General features: G+C 44.3%; 3 protein-coding genes across 3 annotated transcripts in view; all 3 read left to right on the forward strand.

Annotated features, from left to right (window-relative positions):
• Window positions 1-606: 606 nt before the first annotated feature.
• On the forward strand, window positions 607-1,662 carry LOC117820356 (trace amine-associated receptor 13c-like). Its single transcript, XM_034694089.1, has 2 exons — window positions 607-770; window positions 867-1,662. The coding sequence occupies exons 1-2, from the start codon at window positions 607-609 to the stop codon at window positions 1,660-1,662; spliced, it is 960 nt and encodes a 319-aa protein (XP_034549980.1).
• Window positions 1,663-7,067: 5,405 nt separating this feature from the next.
• LOC117820357 (trace amine-associated receptor 13c-like) lies at window positions 7,068-8,280 on the forward strand. Its single transcript, XM_034694090.1, has 2 exons — window positions 7,068-7,267; window positions 7,461-8,280. The coding sequence occupies exons 1-2, from the start codon at window positions 7,068-7,070 to the stop codon at window positions 8,278-8,280; spliced, it is 1,020 nt and encodes a 339-aa protein (XP_034549981.1).
• A 3,941-nt stretch (window positions 8,281-12,221) lies between these two features.
• LOC117820359 (uncharacterized protein KIAA2012-like) overlaps window positions 12,222-14,181 on the forward strand; it is a 7,763-nt gene continuing 5,803 nt past the window's right edge. The window contains 5 exon segments of the mRNA XM_034694091.1: window positions 12,222-12,473; window positions 12,579-12,710; window positions 12,799-12,946; window positions 12,948-13,780; window positions 13,876-14,032. Of these exon segments, the coding sequence (XP_034549982.1) occupies window positions 12,369-12,473; window positions 12,579-12,710; window positions 12,799-12,946; window positions 12,948-13,780; window positions 13,876-14,032 (1,375 nt within the window). The 5' untranslated portion in view covers window positions 12,222-12,368.

The raw sequence follows: 14,181 nt of genomic DNA on the forward strand, positions 1-14,181 counted from the left end.
CTATGGTGTCATCTGTGATGAATGGCATTCCTCTTTGTGTTACTGCCCTCTACTGGTCTGGTGGTGTAGTGCATTTACTTTTTTTTCCTCCATACGTCACTGGCCTGATTTACACAATCTACCCGGGACTTCAGCCCGCGGTCCAAACGCAGACAACAATGGGGGACCAGGAACCTTTTAGTTCAGGGGGAAGTAGTTCTGGGGGCTAAAAGACCCCTTTGATGCACCTTTTACTGCCAACAGGTTTAACTCAGTGTCAACTCTTCTTGATGAATGGAGGTAAACGCCCCTTCTGTTGTCACCTCTTCGATGGCGTATAGGCTGTGAAGGGATCTAAAAGAGAATGATTGGTGTTAAATGTTGTAATAGCGGTCTCCACCAATCAGGAACATCCATGGGGGTTTACATTTGACTTTAAAACATGCTGCCAAAGCCGTCTGAGTCAGTCTCTCCCTGGAAGACTGGAGGTGATTTGTCTGTGTTGTTGTCCTCTGATTCTCTGAGTGTGTTTCTGACTTTGTGATTCCTGCTTTGTTTTTAATGTCAGTGAATGTGTCTGAGTGTTGAGAGGGCTCAGCAGCTTCTCTCCCTGTGAATGACGGGGTCATGAAAGAGGCTGAACTCTGTTTTCCACAATTCCTCAATGACTCCTGCAGAATCCCAGAGACTCCTAACTTCAGCTTTTGGTGTCTTTACATTGTTCTGTTCTTCTTGTGTCTTGTCACCACCGCTCTCAACATGCTGGTCATCCTCTCCATCTCACACTTCAGGCACGTGACCCTCCTGAGTATCTCCAGTGTATGAGTGTGCTGCTGGTTCATTCCTGTGTTTGTTTGTGAGACTGATTTCTCCTCCTGTCGCTGCAGGCAGCTCCACACTCCCACCAACATCCTCCTCCTGTCTCTGGCTGTCTCAGACCTTCTTGTGGGTATCTTAGTGATGCCGTTTGAGATCATCCTGAAGGAGACCTGCTGGATCCTGGGAGACTTCATGTGTGTGCTTTATTTTTTGGTCCCCATCACAATCATCTCTTCCTCCGTGGGGAACATGGTGCTCATATCAATTGACCGTTATGTGGCGATCTGTGACCCTCTGCATTACCCGAGGAAGGTGACCCTCAGACGGGCTTCCCTGTGTGTGTCTGTGTCTTGGGGTTCTGCTGCTCTCTACAGCGTCATCCTGTTACATGAAAACCTGATGGAGCCGGGGAGGTATATTTCCTGCAGAGGAGAATGCTTTATCAACATATCAGGAACTGTTGATCTAGTAGTCAGCTTCATTGTTCCCATTTGGGTCATCGTTGTTCTGTATGTGAGAGTATTCGTGGTGGCTGTGTCTCAGGCTCGAGCCGTGAAGCACCAAACCAAGCGCCTGAAAACCGTGAAAGCCAAAAAGTCCGAGATGAAAGCAGCCATCACTCTGGGGATCCTCGTAGTCGTGTTTCTGCTGTGTTACTCTCCTTATTACTGCGTCTCTCTGTCAGGACATGAAATCCTGATCGGCTCCTACTCTGAGGTCTTCATGATTTTTCTGATGTATTTTAATTCCTGTCTCAACCCTGTCATCTACGCTCTCTTCTACCCCTGGTTCAGAAAGGCCATGAGACTGATCCTGACAGGTCAGATGCTGCGTCCCGGCTCACGAGAGGTCAGAGTGCTTTAGAGACGAGGCTGGAGGAGGAAGATGTTTAATCTAACGCTGTTTGTGTGCTTATGTAGACGTTAATATATGCGTGCACGGAGCTGCTGAGTTTACTGCAGCTCAGACCGGATCGGTCTATTCGAGGGACAGAAGTAGCCAGAGAGTTGAGATGCATCGTCATCACGCTGCATGATGTCGGCTGCATGAGATCCAGAGCGCACGGATCATTGTCAGTCAGTGCATCTGAGAGGCGGGTCATTGATTCCTCCTCTTCCTCCGGTCACCATCCTTCACAGAGAGACGCTGTGAGACGAGTGCAGAGCTTTTGTTCTCTTAGTTTATGAACACATACATGGAGCTTCATTAAATATTGTAATACAAGTTTTCTGTGTCAGAGTTTTAAATCTTTGTGCTTGATCTAAAAACATCTTCTGGAACTGTTAAAGGACAAAAGTCTTCATGAGAAAACTGCCCCAAAATATTAGATGTTAATATTTTCAACATTAAACTGACTTTTCCCTCCAGCTGTACTCCTGTTTTCAAACACTAAATATTTATAGAATTCAACCCTTTATATTCCTGTCTTTATAGGCCCTGTGAGGAGTTTTGAACTGGCTGAGAAACAGACTGAAAATGATCCTGATGTCTCTTTATGACCTTCAATAGCAAACAAGACCATCAGCAGCAACACTGACACCTTCTCTGTTGTCATTTTTAATGCCTGAAACCGTCCTGAGGGGGGTAGGTGTCAGACCAGATGATGGACATCTTGCTTCAGAAACAGCCTTTATTTGAATGTTTTCATGGAAAATAATCACACTGCCTGATAAAGTTGACTGTTAAAAGACAACAGGATGAGGCTTTTGTTAAAAACACTACTTTTGTATGTATAGGACAAGACATAAGAGGTTTCACTTTGTCCACAAGGGGGCGCCAGAATCTATACAAAACAAAAGTTCCTCACAGCAGCTTTAAATTCAAACCACTGATTTTATTTATAAGTGTAAATATGTTTATTTGAATAAATATCAGACTGTTGACAGAGCTTCACTGAACTGATGATGACTGACGTCCATGAAAAGACCACATCAGGAAGAACAGCACAAAGCACACTCTGCAGAAACACACACAGCAACACATCCTCTGGATTATAAATGATCATTCTTTGAACCTGTCGTTACTGCTGACACTCATCAATCAATCTTTATTTATAAAACACCAAATCCCATCTAATGTTCTCCTCAGACTCTTTCCAAACAGAGCCGGTCGAGACCGGACTCTATGTTCTATTATTAACAAAGACCCAACATCAAGACCGGATCAGATCCAGTCCCATCTTCCAGACAGGACTCAGTCTGATCTCATCTTAATCCACCATGAGCAGAGCACTTTGCAGCATTTAGCAAGTTACAGTGGCAAGGACAAACTTCCTTTAACAGGCAGAAACCTCCAGCAGGACCAGACTCATGTTAGACACACATCTGCTGAGACCGTGTTGGAGAGAGGGATAGAGGGAGATGAAGAGAGAGAGAGATGATAGTGGGGAGACGGATAGTTGTAGTTGTTGCAGCTGGAGTCTGGACCACGTCCACAGCAGCAGAGATCCAGAGGAACCTACGAGACAAGGGAGCTCAGGGACTCCAGAAGGTCTATGGTTAGTAACTTTAATGGGACAGGAAGAGTTAAAGTGAGAGACAGGCAGAGAGAGGAGAGAGAGGGAAAGACAGGATCCCAGTGTGTCAGTCTAAGCCTATAGCAGCATAACTAAGACCTGGTCCAAGCCTGATCCAGCTCCAACTATAAGCTTTATCAAAAAGGAAAGTTTGAAGCCTACTCTTAAAAGTAGGACAGATTCTTCATTAGAGTCTCTGCAGGCAGACCGAGGCCTTGAACCCTCAGTCCTTCACTCTGCATCGAAGGCTTCTTTAATACAACCCTCTGGGACAGAACAGATCTGGTCTCTGGTCACCCTGAAGTGGAACCATCAGAGGCCCAAGAATCTGAACTTTGCTCTTTGCTTTTTAAGTTATATATTTTTAAGGCATTTTCATCTTTATTGATCAGACAGCTGGAGAGAGACAGGAGAAGAGAGCGGGGGAAGACATGCAGCAAATGTTCAAGGCTGGGAGTGGAACCAGACACCACTGCGATGAGGACTATAGCCTCTCTATAGAGACCCTTAGGCCGGCGGTGCCCCATAATAAATATTCCAAAGGTTAAAAATGAAACACTGCATGCTGACCAACAGTGTACGTTTCTGCTTCATAATCATGAATGTGTAACTTTGTGGATATCATCATGCATATCAGTCCATGTTTGTCTCCCACCCTTCACACCTTCAGAGCGTCGCCCTCACACAAACACTGTGTGGTGTAAACCCACTGGGCTCTGCTCCACCCTCAGAGTGTCATTAGCTGCTCCTGATGCTGTGCTCCTCTCTGAATGTTTTCACACCTGCTGTCATTAGTGTGCCATGATGACATCTCTGCAATCAGAGGTGTGACTGCAGGAGAGCACGCTCCAACATCAACACATGATGAAAGTCATGCTCAGAGACAAACATCTGGACCTTTGTTCAGCTGACATCTTCTCTGTCAGGCAAACATTCATGATGCAACACAGAAAGTTTATGATCATACAAACCACTAATGATTGACACGTCTAACACTTCAGGTACGTTTGAGAGGGAATGATTAGATTGAGTTCTTTCCAAAAAACACATTAAAGACAAGAACAAAGTGGATGCAGACACAGCTAAATGAAAGCATACAGTTCATGCAACAAGCACAATGTAAATAAAAACATTAAGAGGTAAATAGAGTTAAAATGAGCACACTAACACTGTAATAATATTAAATATCAGGTCAAAAGGTCGGCTGTGAAATGAGTCATAAACGGGATCTAAAACCAGAAGGTTCCTCTCGATGTTAAATCAGTTCTGAAATCAACGTTTGGTGCTTTGTGTTTAACTTTGTTTGTATTAACTAAACTTATTTTTCTGTTTATGTTGAAAGAGCAAGATAATAAATTAATAATAATTTAAATAATTGAATATATATATATATATATAAAGGTTCATTGAAATGAGTTAAAGTTAGTGATTTTATTAAGATAACCTAGTTTCCACAGCTAGCTGTAGTAGTTACAGAGCAGACCTGCCACTACTAATATGGCCGACGTGCTGAAATATCACAGCAGTGTCTACGTTTATCTGTGTATGGTTTAGCTTGAGATTAGATGCAGCTCTATTGATCTTGAACATTGAGACGCTCAGCTGTAATCTGTTGGTTGATATAGTTAACTGTTCATGTTTGTAGTTTCTTTAACGTGAGATGTTTTATTGTAACGTTGTAGTTTGTAATGCAGCGTAGCGCTCTGTGTCACGTGATTAAAGCAGCCTTCTGCAGAGGGAATAAATGCTGGAAACAGTCTGTGTGTCGTCTCCTTCTGTCCCCGATTCTCATCCGTTAAACTTGCATGGAGCAAATAACAAATCTGAGGAGTTCTCAACGTACCGGGTCAGCAGCTACCGCGTGATCACGGTGGAACACGAGGCAGCTCAGGATCCTCTTTAACATCACTGTGCAGCCGTTTGAGTCTCAGCTCCTGACCGTGTTGTCCCAGAGGTGAAGAGAAGCCTTGGGTTTTTGTCCTCTGCTGTTAAACCTGCCCTACGTGATCTAGGGGTCCAAATGGGCCAGGGTCTGAGCCTGGACCAGTTTGTTCTTCTTTCTATCACTTAAGAAATATCGCCAAACTCAGACCTTTAGATTCCACAGCTTAGAGGTGATTATTCACGCGTTTGTGTCACCTCGGCTGGATTACTGTATCTCTCTCTTTACATGTCTTAGCAAAGCTTCCCTGAACCGCATACAGGTGGTCCAGCATGCTGCTGCTAAGGTCCCATGTCACTCCGATCCTCATGTCTTTGCACTGGCTTCCAGTTAAATGTAGGATCCAGTTTAAAGTTCTTGTTGTTGTGTTCAGAGCGCTTAATGGGAGTTGCTGAAGCAGGACTCTAAGGTCCTCTGATCAAGGGTTACTGGTTGTGCCTCGTACCAGGTTAAAACTAAAGGAGACTGTGGTCCAGGTTGTTGGTCCTGAACTCTGGAACAGTCTCCCTCTGGAACTGAGCACTGTGGACTCTGTTGACAGGTTTAAAAAGCTGTTGAAGACCTGTTTAGACTTGCCTTATAGTTTAGACTATAAGACCAGTTTAAATCAGGACTATAAGACCAGTTTAAATCAGGACTGTAGGACCAGTTTAAATCAGGACTATAAGACCAGTTTAAATCAGGACTATAAGACCAGTTTAAATCAGGACTATAAGACCAGTTTAAATCAGGACTATAAGACCAGTTTAAATCAGGACTATAAGACCAGTTTAAATCAGGACTGTAGGACCAGTTTAAATCAGGACTATAAGACCAGTTTAAATCAGGACTATAAGACCAGTTTAAATCAGGACTATAAGACCAGTTTAAATCAGGACTGTAGGACCAGTTTAAATCAGGACTATAAGACCAGTTTAAATCAGGACTATAAGACCAGTTTAAATCAGGACTGTAGGACCAGTTTAAATCAGGACTATAAGACCAGTTTAGATCAGGACTATAAGACCAGTTTAAATCAGGACTGTAGGACCAGTTTAAATCAAGACTATAAGACCAGTTTAAATCAGGACTATAAGACCAGTTTAAATCAGGACTGTAGGACCAGTTTAAATCAGAACTATAAGACCAGTTTAAATCAGGACTATAAGACCAGTTTAAATCAGGACTGTAGGACCAGTTTAAATCAGGACTATAAGACCAGTTTAAATCAGGACTGTAGGACCAGTTTAAATCAGGACTATAAGACCAGTTTAAATCAGGACTGTAGGACCAGTTTAAATCAGGACTATAAGACCAGTTTAAATCAGGACTGTAGGACCAGTTTAAAGGAGCAGTCTGTTGTTACGGCCTCCCAGAGAGCAGAAGGTTTAAACTGCATCCTGCATGAAGACTTCCTCTGAGTTCAGTGATGTGGATGCAGATGTGTAGCTCTCTACAGAATCATCTATCATCTCCATCCTGCCCAGGTCAGGTTATGAGAGAACACCTCTCTGTGTTTCATATCACCTGTCACGCTGGTGTTCAGGACGCAGCTCACTGTTTACACATGGAAGGTATTAAAAGTGTGTCCTACCAAGTTCTTACTGTTATCTCAACATTTACAGATGTAATCACACAATCATTCAAAAGGTAAGAGTTAGATAAGACGGATGTCGGTTTACAGAGACTTTGGATTAATGGGATTAAGACTCTAGTTCAACAGCATGACGTAAAGACGGAGGGAGGGACTTCAGTGTTCACGTCAGGGAACACACGAGCTGTGGCGTGGAGACTGATAAAAGAGCTGCACGGCAGAAAGCTCAGGTCAGAAAGATGCTGGGTGCAAGAGGATTCTCCCACAGCACAGAGACCCCTGAAGGGGGGGAACTCTGTATTCCACACCTGAACGCGTCATGCACGAAGCCCACGCACCCTCACACCGATGCCATGCTGGTGTACGTGCTGCTCTCCTGTATTTCTCTGCTCACTGTGGGTCTCAACCTGCTGGTCATCATTTCCATCTCCCACTTCAGGTATAGACTCTCAGCTGCAGTCAGTGCTCAGGTGTAAAGATGTGATCTGATAAGAAGTGCTGCAGCTCTGTTCTGTGACTCTCTTTTTGTGGTTCCTGCATGTCTGCATAACTTCATGTCTGAAAGTTTAGACTGTGATTTCTAACTGAAGTATTCAGTGAGTGAGTCATGTGTTCTGATCCTCCGTCTGCAGGCAGCTCCACACCCCCACCAACCTCCTCCTCCTCTCCCTGGCCGTCTCAGACCTCCTCGTGGGTCTCGTGTTGATGCCGATTGAAATCATCTACATAGAGGCTTGCTGGTTTCTGGGTGACATCCTGTGCACTGTGTATTATGTGGTGGACTACATCATTACCTCTGCTTCAGTGGCTAACATGGTGCTCATATCTATTGACCGCTACATTGCGATCTGTGACCCTTTGCATTACCCCGCCAGAGTCACCAAAGACAGGGCGCGGTGCTGCGTCTGCCTGTGCTGGGTCTGCTCTGTCATCTTCAGGATGCTTCTCATGCAGGACCACTTGGCTCAGCCAGGCCGGTCTAACTCCTGCTTTGGAGAGTGTGTGGTAGTGATTAATCACATTGCAGGAGTTTTAGACCTGGTGTTTACCTTCATCTTACCCATCACTGTGATCATATTCCTGTACACCAGGTTGTTCTTCGTGGCTGTGACTCAGGCTCGGATCCTGCGCTCTCACATCGCGGCGGTGACGGCGCAGCGTTCAGGAGCTCCGGCCGTGAAGAAGACGGAGATGAAGGCGGCGAGGACTCTGGGTATTGTCGTGGTTGTGTTTCTGTTTTGTTTCTGTCCGTATTATTACCCGGCTCTGGCCGGGGAGGACACTTCGGTGGACGCTTCGTCTGCGTCTGCAGAGATATGGTTGGCTCATTTTAACTCCTGCTTGAACCCTGTGATCTACGCCTTCTTCTACCCCTGGTTCAGGAAGGCTATGAGGCTCATCCTGACGCTTCAGATCCTGAAGCCTGGCTCATGTGATGTTAAGATGCTGTGATCACACGCAGGAGGGTTCATAGTGTGAACATATCAAAGTGTGTGTCCTCTGTCTTGTTCTTGGAGCATGCACTGTTTGTGTGTTAATGTGACTGAGGCATCAACGTTTTACTCTCATCAGCTCAATAATCATGTCCCTTAAAAAAACATTAGTTCATAACAAACAGATCAATAACTAGTTTATATCAGACTTCCTGGTTTCAGTGGACTGGTTGCTGCATGTTATTGCTTTTGAGACATTTTAACCCTCCTGTTCTGTTTGTTTCTCTGGAACAGCAACAATGTTCCTGGGTCAACTTGACCCGGGGTATATTCAACTATTCAAAAGTGACAGAACCCAAAAAATCTAATTTTTAACTCCATTACTAAACATTTAAATCCAGATTTAGTCCATTGGTGTTCTTTAATCCTCTCATGGTTCAATGAGGAGAACTCACTCATCTTTCATTCTAATTAATGTTAAAACTTGTTTTAATGTACATTAGAAAGCACTAAATATAAATTCAATAATTTTACATGACTTAGATTTCTGTTTATTTTATTTTACATGTTGATTTTTTGGGATTTTTATGAAGTGATGTTGATAAATTAACACGACACCTCTTCTGTCACATGCTGCCCAGATTGTTATGCTGCATTTAGCTGGTTTGGCAGATACTGCCTATAATAGACTTTTAAAAGGGTCAATTTGACCCGCAACATAACAGGAGGGTTAATAGAGATTCATATTCATATTATAACTATATAACTAAAACTATAATGGTATTACTTAGTCATACTTTGAGAGACTAAGTCTTAATTATGAGGAACTAAATAGTAATTATGAGGAACTTTCTCATAGTAGTGAATTTGACTGTGCTCCCATAGATGAATGAGTTTGTTTCAGTCAAATAATTAAGAGTTTTGCATTAAATGTTTCTTGCTTCATGTGCTCATCAGTTATATTGTGATCAGTTAAGCTGCTGACTGATGATTATTTCGGCCCTCCTGCTGTCAGCATGTTTCAGATTAACCCTCAGAGACTAGAGGCAGCCGGCGGCTCCTTGTTCTTAAATGTTTGATAACTATTGAACTTTAATCCTGTCAACAAGCTTTAAACACTCAGTTACAGCGGGCATCCTCAGCTTTCCATTGATACTACATTTGTCTGAGAGTCTGGCGCCCCAAAGATGGTCTAGGTCTTCAAGTGTTAAGCACATACGCTGGGATGTATGCAGTCTTTAATGAAATGAACGTGTAACTCTCAGGCCGACTGTGTTCACTAAAGGAACATCCTGTTACTGTAGGCGTCCACATGCAGACTGTGGAGCCCTCAGACCCTCCTGCTGGAAACCAACATCTTCATCTTGTTGGAGGATTTAAAAACACTAGAACACACACTACAAGTCAAAGTTTGGACACACCTTCTTATTTATTTTCAACATTATAGATTAATACTGAAGACATCAACACTATCAAATAATACTAATAACACTATCAAACAGGGAGATCCAGTGTGTACTAACCCTACCTCTGAACAACTGATGGTCTCACATTCAGAAGGCAAGAGAGAGACCACTTCATGAAGCAGACTGAGAGAAACCATTCCAGGAGACCACTTCATGAAGCAGACTGACAGAAACCATTCCAGGAGACCACTTCATGAAGCAGACTGAGAGAAACCATTCCAGGAGACCACTTCATGAAGCAGACTGACAGAAACCATTCCAGGAGACCACTTCATGAAGCAGACTGACAGAAACCATTCCAGGAGACCACTTCATGAAGCAGACTGAGAGAAACCATTCCAGGAGACCACTTCATGAAGCAGACTGACAGAAACCATTCCAGGAGACCACTTCATGAAGCAGACTGAGAGAAACCATTCCAGGAGACCACTTCATGAAGCAGACTGACAGAAACCATTCCAGGAGACCACTTCATGAAGCAGACTGACAGAAACCATTCCAGGAGACCACTTCATGAAGCAGACTGACAGAAACCATTCCAGGAGACCACTTCATGAAGCAGACTGACAGAAACCATTCCAGGAGACCACTTCATGAAGCAGACTGACAGAAACCATTCCAGGAGACCACTTCATGAAGCAGACTGACAGAAACCATTCCAGGAGACCACTTCATGAAGCAGACTGACAGAAACCATTCCAGGAGACCACTTCATGAAGCAGACTGAGAGGAAAAAGGGGGCTCCTTTACAGAATCTAAAATCTAAAACATGTTCTTCTTTGTTTAACACTTTTTTAAAACATTAGATAATTCCATATCTGTTCTTTCATAGTGTTGATGTCTTCAGTATTAATCTACAGTGTTTACAATCATTACAATAAATACTAACCCTTGAATGAGAAGGTGTTTCCAAACTTTTGACTGGTAGAGCTTAAAAAACTTAAAAAGCATGAAACAAAATTAATAAAAATATAAAGTGTATTTATTTCCCCTCCTGTTGAAGCCGTCCTCACTCTGACAGGATCCTACTTTACTGTGACACCAAACACTCTGAGGTCCAACACCTGCACAGACTGCGCCACCTGCTGGAGGCTAAATGAACTACATTAAGAAGTTTTGTTAATAATGTGTGTGTGTGTGTGTGTGTGTGTGTGTGTGTGTGTGTGTGTGTGTGTGTGTGTGTGTGTGTGTGTGTGTGTGTGTGTGTGTGTGTGTGTGTGAGAGAGAGTCAGTGTGCGCCCGTGTATGTCACTGCCGCCAAGGTAACAGAAACACAAAGTACCAAGACTGGACAACCTAGCAACAAGGACTCAACACACACCCATACACCCACACACACACACACCCCCACACACACACACTCAGAGAGAGAGAGAGAGCAGTCATAAAGGAGAGAGCAGGTAGGATCTGTGATTTTCTTTAACTTGATTTGATGAAACAGGAAGTGTAAACTGAGTTCAGACAGCAGCTCCTCAGAGAAGCTCTGACCTCCTCAGAGTCACCTGTGACGTTTGTGACAGGTGAGGTTCAGTATCATGTCTGAATGAAAGCTGTGTGAACTCAAAGCTTTATTTATTGTGTTTACTGCTTTTTAAACATCTTTTCATTTCCTTGGTTCATGTTTTAGACGTGTGAAGTTAACTGCTATCTGCTTAAATAAACTCTGACTCTAATTTGATTCAAAGGTTTTACTTCAGACTCACTTCGGTCCGGATTTAAATCCAGGATTTGTATTAAATGAAAGTCTCTCCATGTTATAATGAGTCTGAGATGACGACTTGTCTCATCACACTAAATGCTGACCAGACTCTTCTTTTGACCTGATGTGAAACCTACGGTGGCTGGAAGGTGAAGAGCAGATTTACAGAGGATGAAACACTTTCACAAAGAAGGAGACACATTTACATTTAATAAAACACTTTAACATTTCAGAAAACAAATTTACATCAAAACATTTTTACAAAATCAGAGACACTTTTAAAGAGACAGAACATTTTTACCAGATTTACAAACAGAAAAAGAACAGGATACAGGAAGTGACCCGGAGGTGAGAGGTTTGTTCTGGCGGAGAGGAACGCACCAATCACAGGTCACTCTGATGTGTCCTTTCAAAATAAAAGACAAACTAAATCTGAAAAATACATTATTCTGGATATTTTCTCCATATAAGTTATATTTGCAGAGAGACAGGAAGTGTGGGGAGTGGAGGGTAGGGGAAGACGTGCAGTGAATGGTTGACCGGCCGGGAGTAAAACCAGCGTCCTCTGCGGTGAGGACTATAGCCTCTATACGTGGGACGCTTAGACCGCTAGGCCACCAGTTCTGGATATTTTTAATCAAAGATGAAGAACAAATCTGAGTTTCCATTGACTCATTATAGTTCACCTCTCACAGCTTGATCTGAAGTGTGAATTTAAGATATCAGACATTTGAGATTTGAAAAATGAGCAATAATTCTGGATATTATCAGAGATTAGGAATAAAATCACAGTTTCCTCTGAATAGTGTTCATCTTTGAGTCTGGATCAAAATGACTCAGTGAAACTGAGACACTGACACGAAGGGAAGGAAACAACACAGAGTCAAACCTAATAACAGAAACAAGTCATCCCCTCCCCCCGCCTCGTCTCCTCTCAGGGTCATGGAGGATCTGTCCCTCTCCCTGCTGAGTCGGGGGTGTGGTCGCTTCGTGTCGTCCAACAGGAGCAGAAGTGAAGGACGTCTGGAGGTGTGCTTCACGCCACAGGTAGACGCTGTGGCCGTGATGTCACCAACACTAACAGCATATTCATAAAGAAACACATTAAACCTTCTCATCATCCTTTATCAACTTCTATCAATCGACCAATAGGATTACTTCATCTGGAGGTCACATGACTCCCTCCTGAGACTGTCCCGAAGTGGCCACCTGCTCGTGGAGGCGGAGTCGACCCTCCCAAAGACCTACAGCACTCGTAGAGGACCCCTGCTGCTGTACTCCCAGGTAGCTATGCCTGTATGTGAAGTTCAACGTGACCTTTGACCTTAAAAGGAGGGATCTGATCTCCATCTGAAACCTTTTCTGCCTCCAGGGTTTGATAACGGTGGAAGCCAGCCGTGACTCAGAGAGGAGGCGGAGGAGGAAACAGGTTGTTCAGGAGTGCAAACAGGAAGTGGAACAACAGCTGAGCACCCTCAAAGAGCTAACGGCGGCCATTTTGAACTACTGCAACAACCAGGTGTGTTCATCTGAAGGTGTCTTTACTTTGTATGACAGAGTGTCAAATCACAACAAGTGTGCGTCCGTCTCCTCTTCTTCTACAGAAACAGACAGACCGCTTCTGTGGAGGACAGGAGCGCGTTCATACCTTCTGTTCTTCTTTCTTCCAGTTCGTCTTCTCCAGACTCGGTCCGTCCTTCTTCCCTAGTCTTCATTTCCCCTTTGATCCGGACCATCAGAGTACCAGCCCTCTACCCATCTTCAACACACCAGAGCTGTTCAGTCCAGATTTACGTGAACAGCTGAGCTCCTTTTGGAGCTGTGGTCCAGATCCTGCAGACAGAAACACAGCACACCTGGAGAATCCACCTGCAGGTAAACACATCCTGTTAGATCCTCAGACCACTTTCTCTGCAGAGGAAGAGGAGGAGGAAGAGGAGGAAGAGGAGGAGGAAGAGGAGCAGCATGGCAGCAGGAAGAGAGTCAGGCTGGACCTGTTCCTGCAGATTCCCTGCACCACCAGGACTCCAAGTCCTCAGAGCGAGCCTCAGCCCTGGGTACATTATGTAGCAATGACCCCTGGAGCACCTGCAGAACCTGGAGGACCTGCAGAACCTGGAGCACCTGCAGAACCTGGAGCACCTGCAGAACCTGGAGGACCTGCAGAACCTGGAGGACCTGCAGAACCTGGAGCACCTGCAGAACCTGGAGGACCTGCAGAACCTGGAGCACCTGCAGAACCTGGAGCACCTGCAGAACCTGGAGGACCTGGAGAACCTGCAGAGCCTGGAGAACCTGGAGAACCTGGAAGACGTGGAGGACGTGGAGGACCTGGAGAACCTTTAGGACTTCAGGTGAGAAGATCTTTTTCTCTGCCTCCTCTTTGAAACACGTTATTGTTCTTTAAACTTTTATACTGTTCAGATGTTCCTCTGACGTTTCTCCACAGCGTCCTAAAAGTTCACAGAACCCTGAAACAAGCCGTCCAGGATCAAGGGAGGAGCGCCGTCATCTGAACTCTGAACGCGATACTCACGGCTCAGGAACACCTGCAGATAAAAGTGACTCTGAGCGATCCATGCACAGGAGCAGACACAGGAGGACAGGTGTGTTACAGGTGTTCTGACTAAACTTTGTGTTAGTCGGATTATTTGATGCAAAGCGTGAGTCCACTCCTGAACTTCAGACCAACCCTGCTCCAGGGATCTCTGAGTGTTATCATGATGATGATATGACTCATAGCTGTAAAGATTGA

This window comes from Notolabrus celidotus, chromosome 10, assembly GCF_009762535.1.
Source record: "Notolabrus celidotus isolate fNotCel1 chromosome 10, fNotCel1.pri, whole genome shotgun sequence".
Classification (NCBI taxonomy): Eukaryota; Metazoa; Chordata; class Actinopteri; order Labriformes; family Labridae; genus Notolabrus; species Notolabrus celidotus.

Bases quoted from the DNA above. Each gene is read 5' to 3' on its own strand.
- LOC117820356 (XM_034694089.1), top strand. From the start codon at position 607: ATGAAAGAGGCTGAACTCTGTTTTCCACAATTCCTCAATGACTCCTGC. The intron at 771-866 runs GCACGTGACCCT...CTGTCGCTGCAG, and splicing joins CTCTCCATCTCACACTTCAG to GCAGCTCCACACTCCCACCA.
- LOC117820357 (XM_034694090.1), top strand. From the start codon at position 7,068: ATGCTGGGTGCAAGAGGATTCTCCCACAGCACAGAGACCCCTGAAGGG. The intron at 7,268-7,460 runs GTATAGACTCTC...CTCCGTCTGCAG, and splicing joins ATTTCCATCTCCCACTTCAG to GCAGCTCCACACCCCCACCA.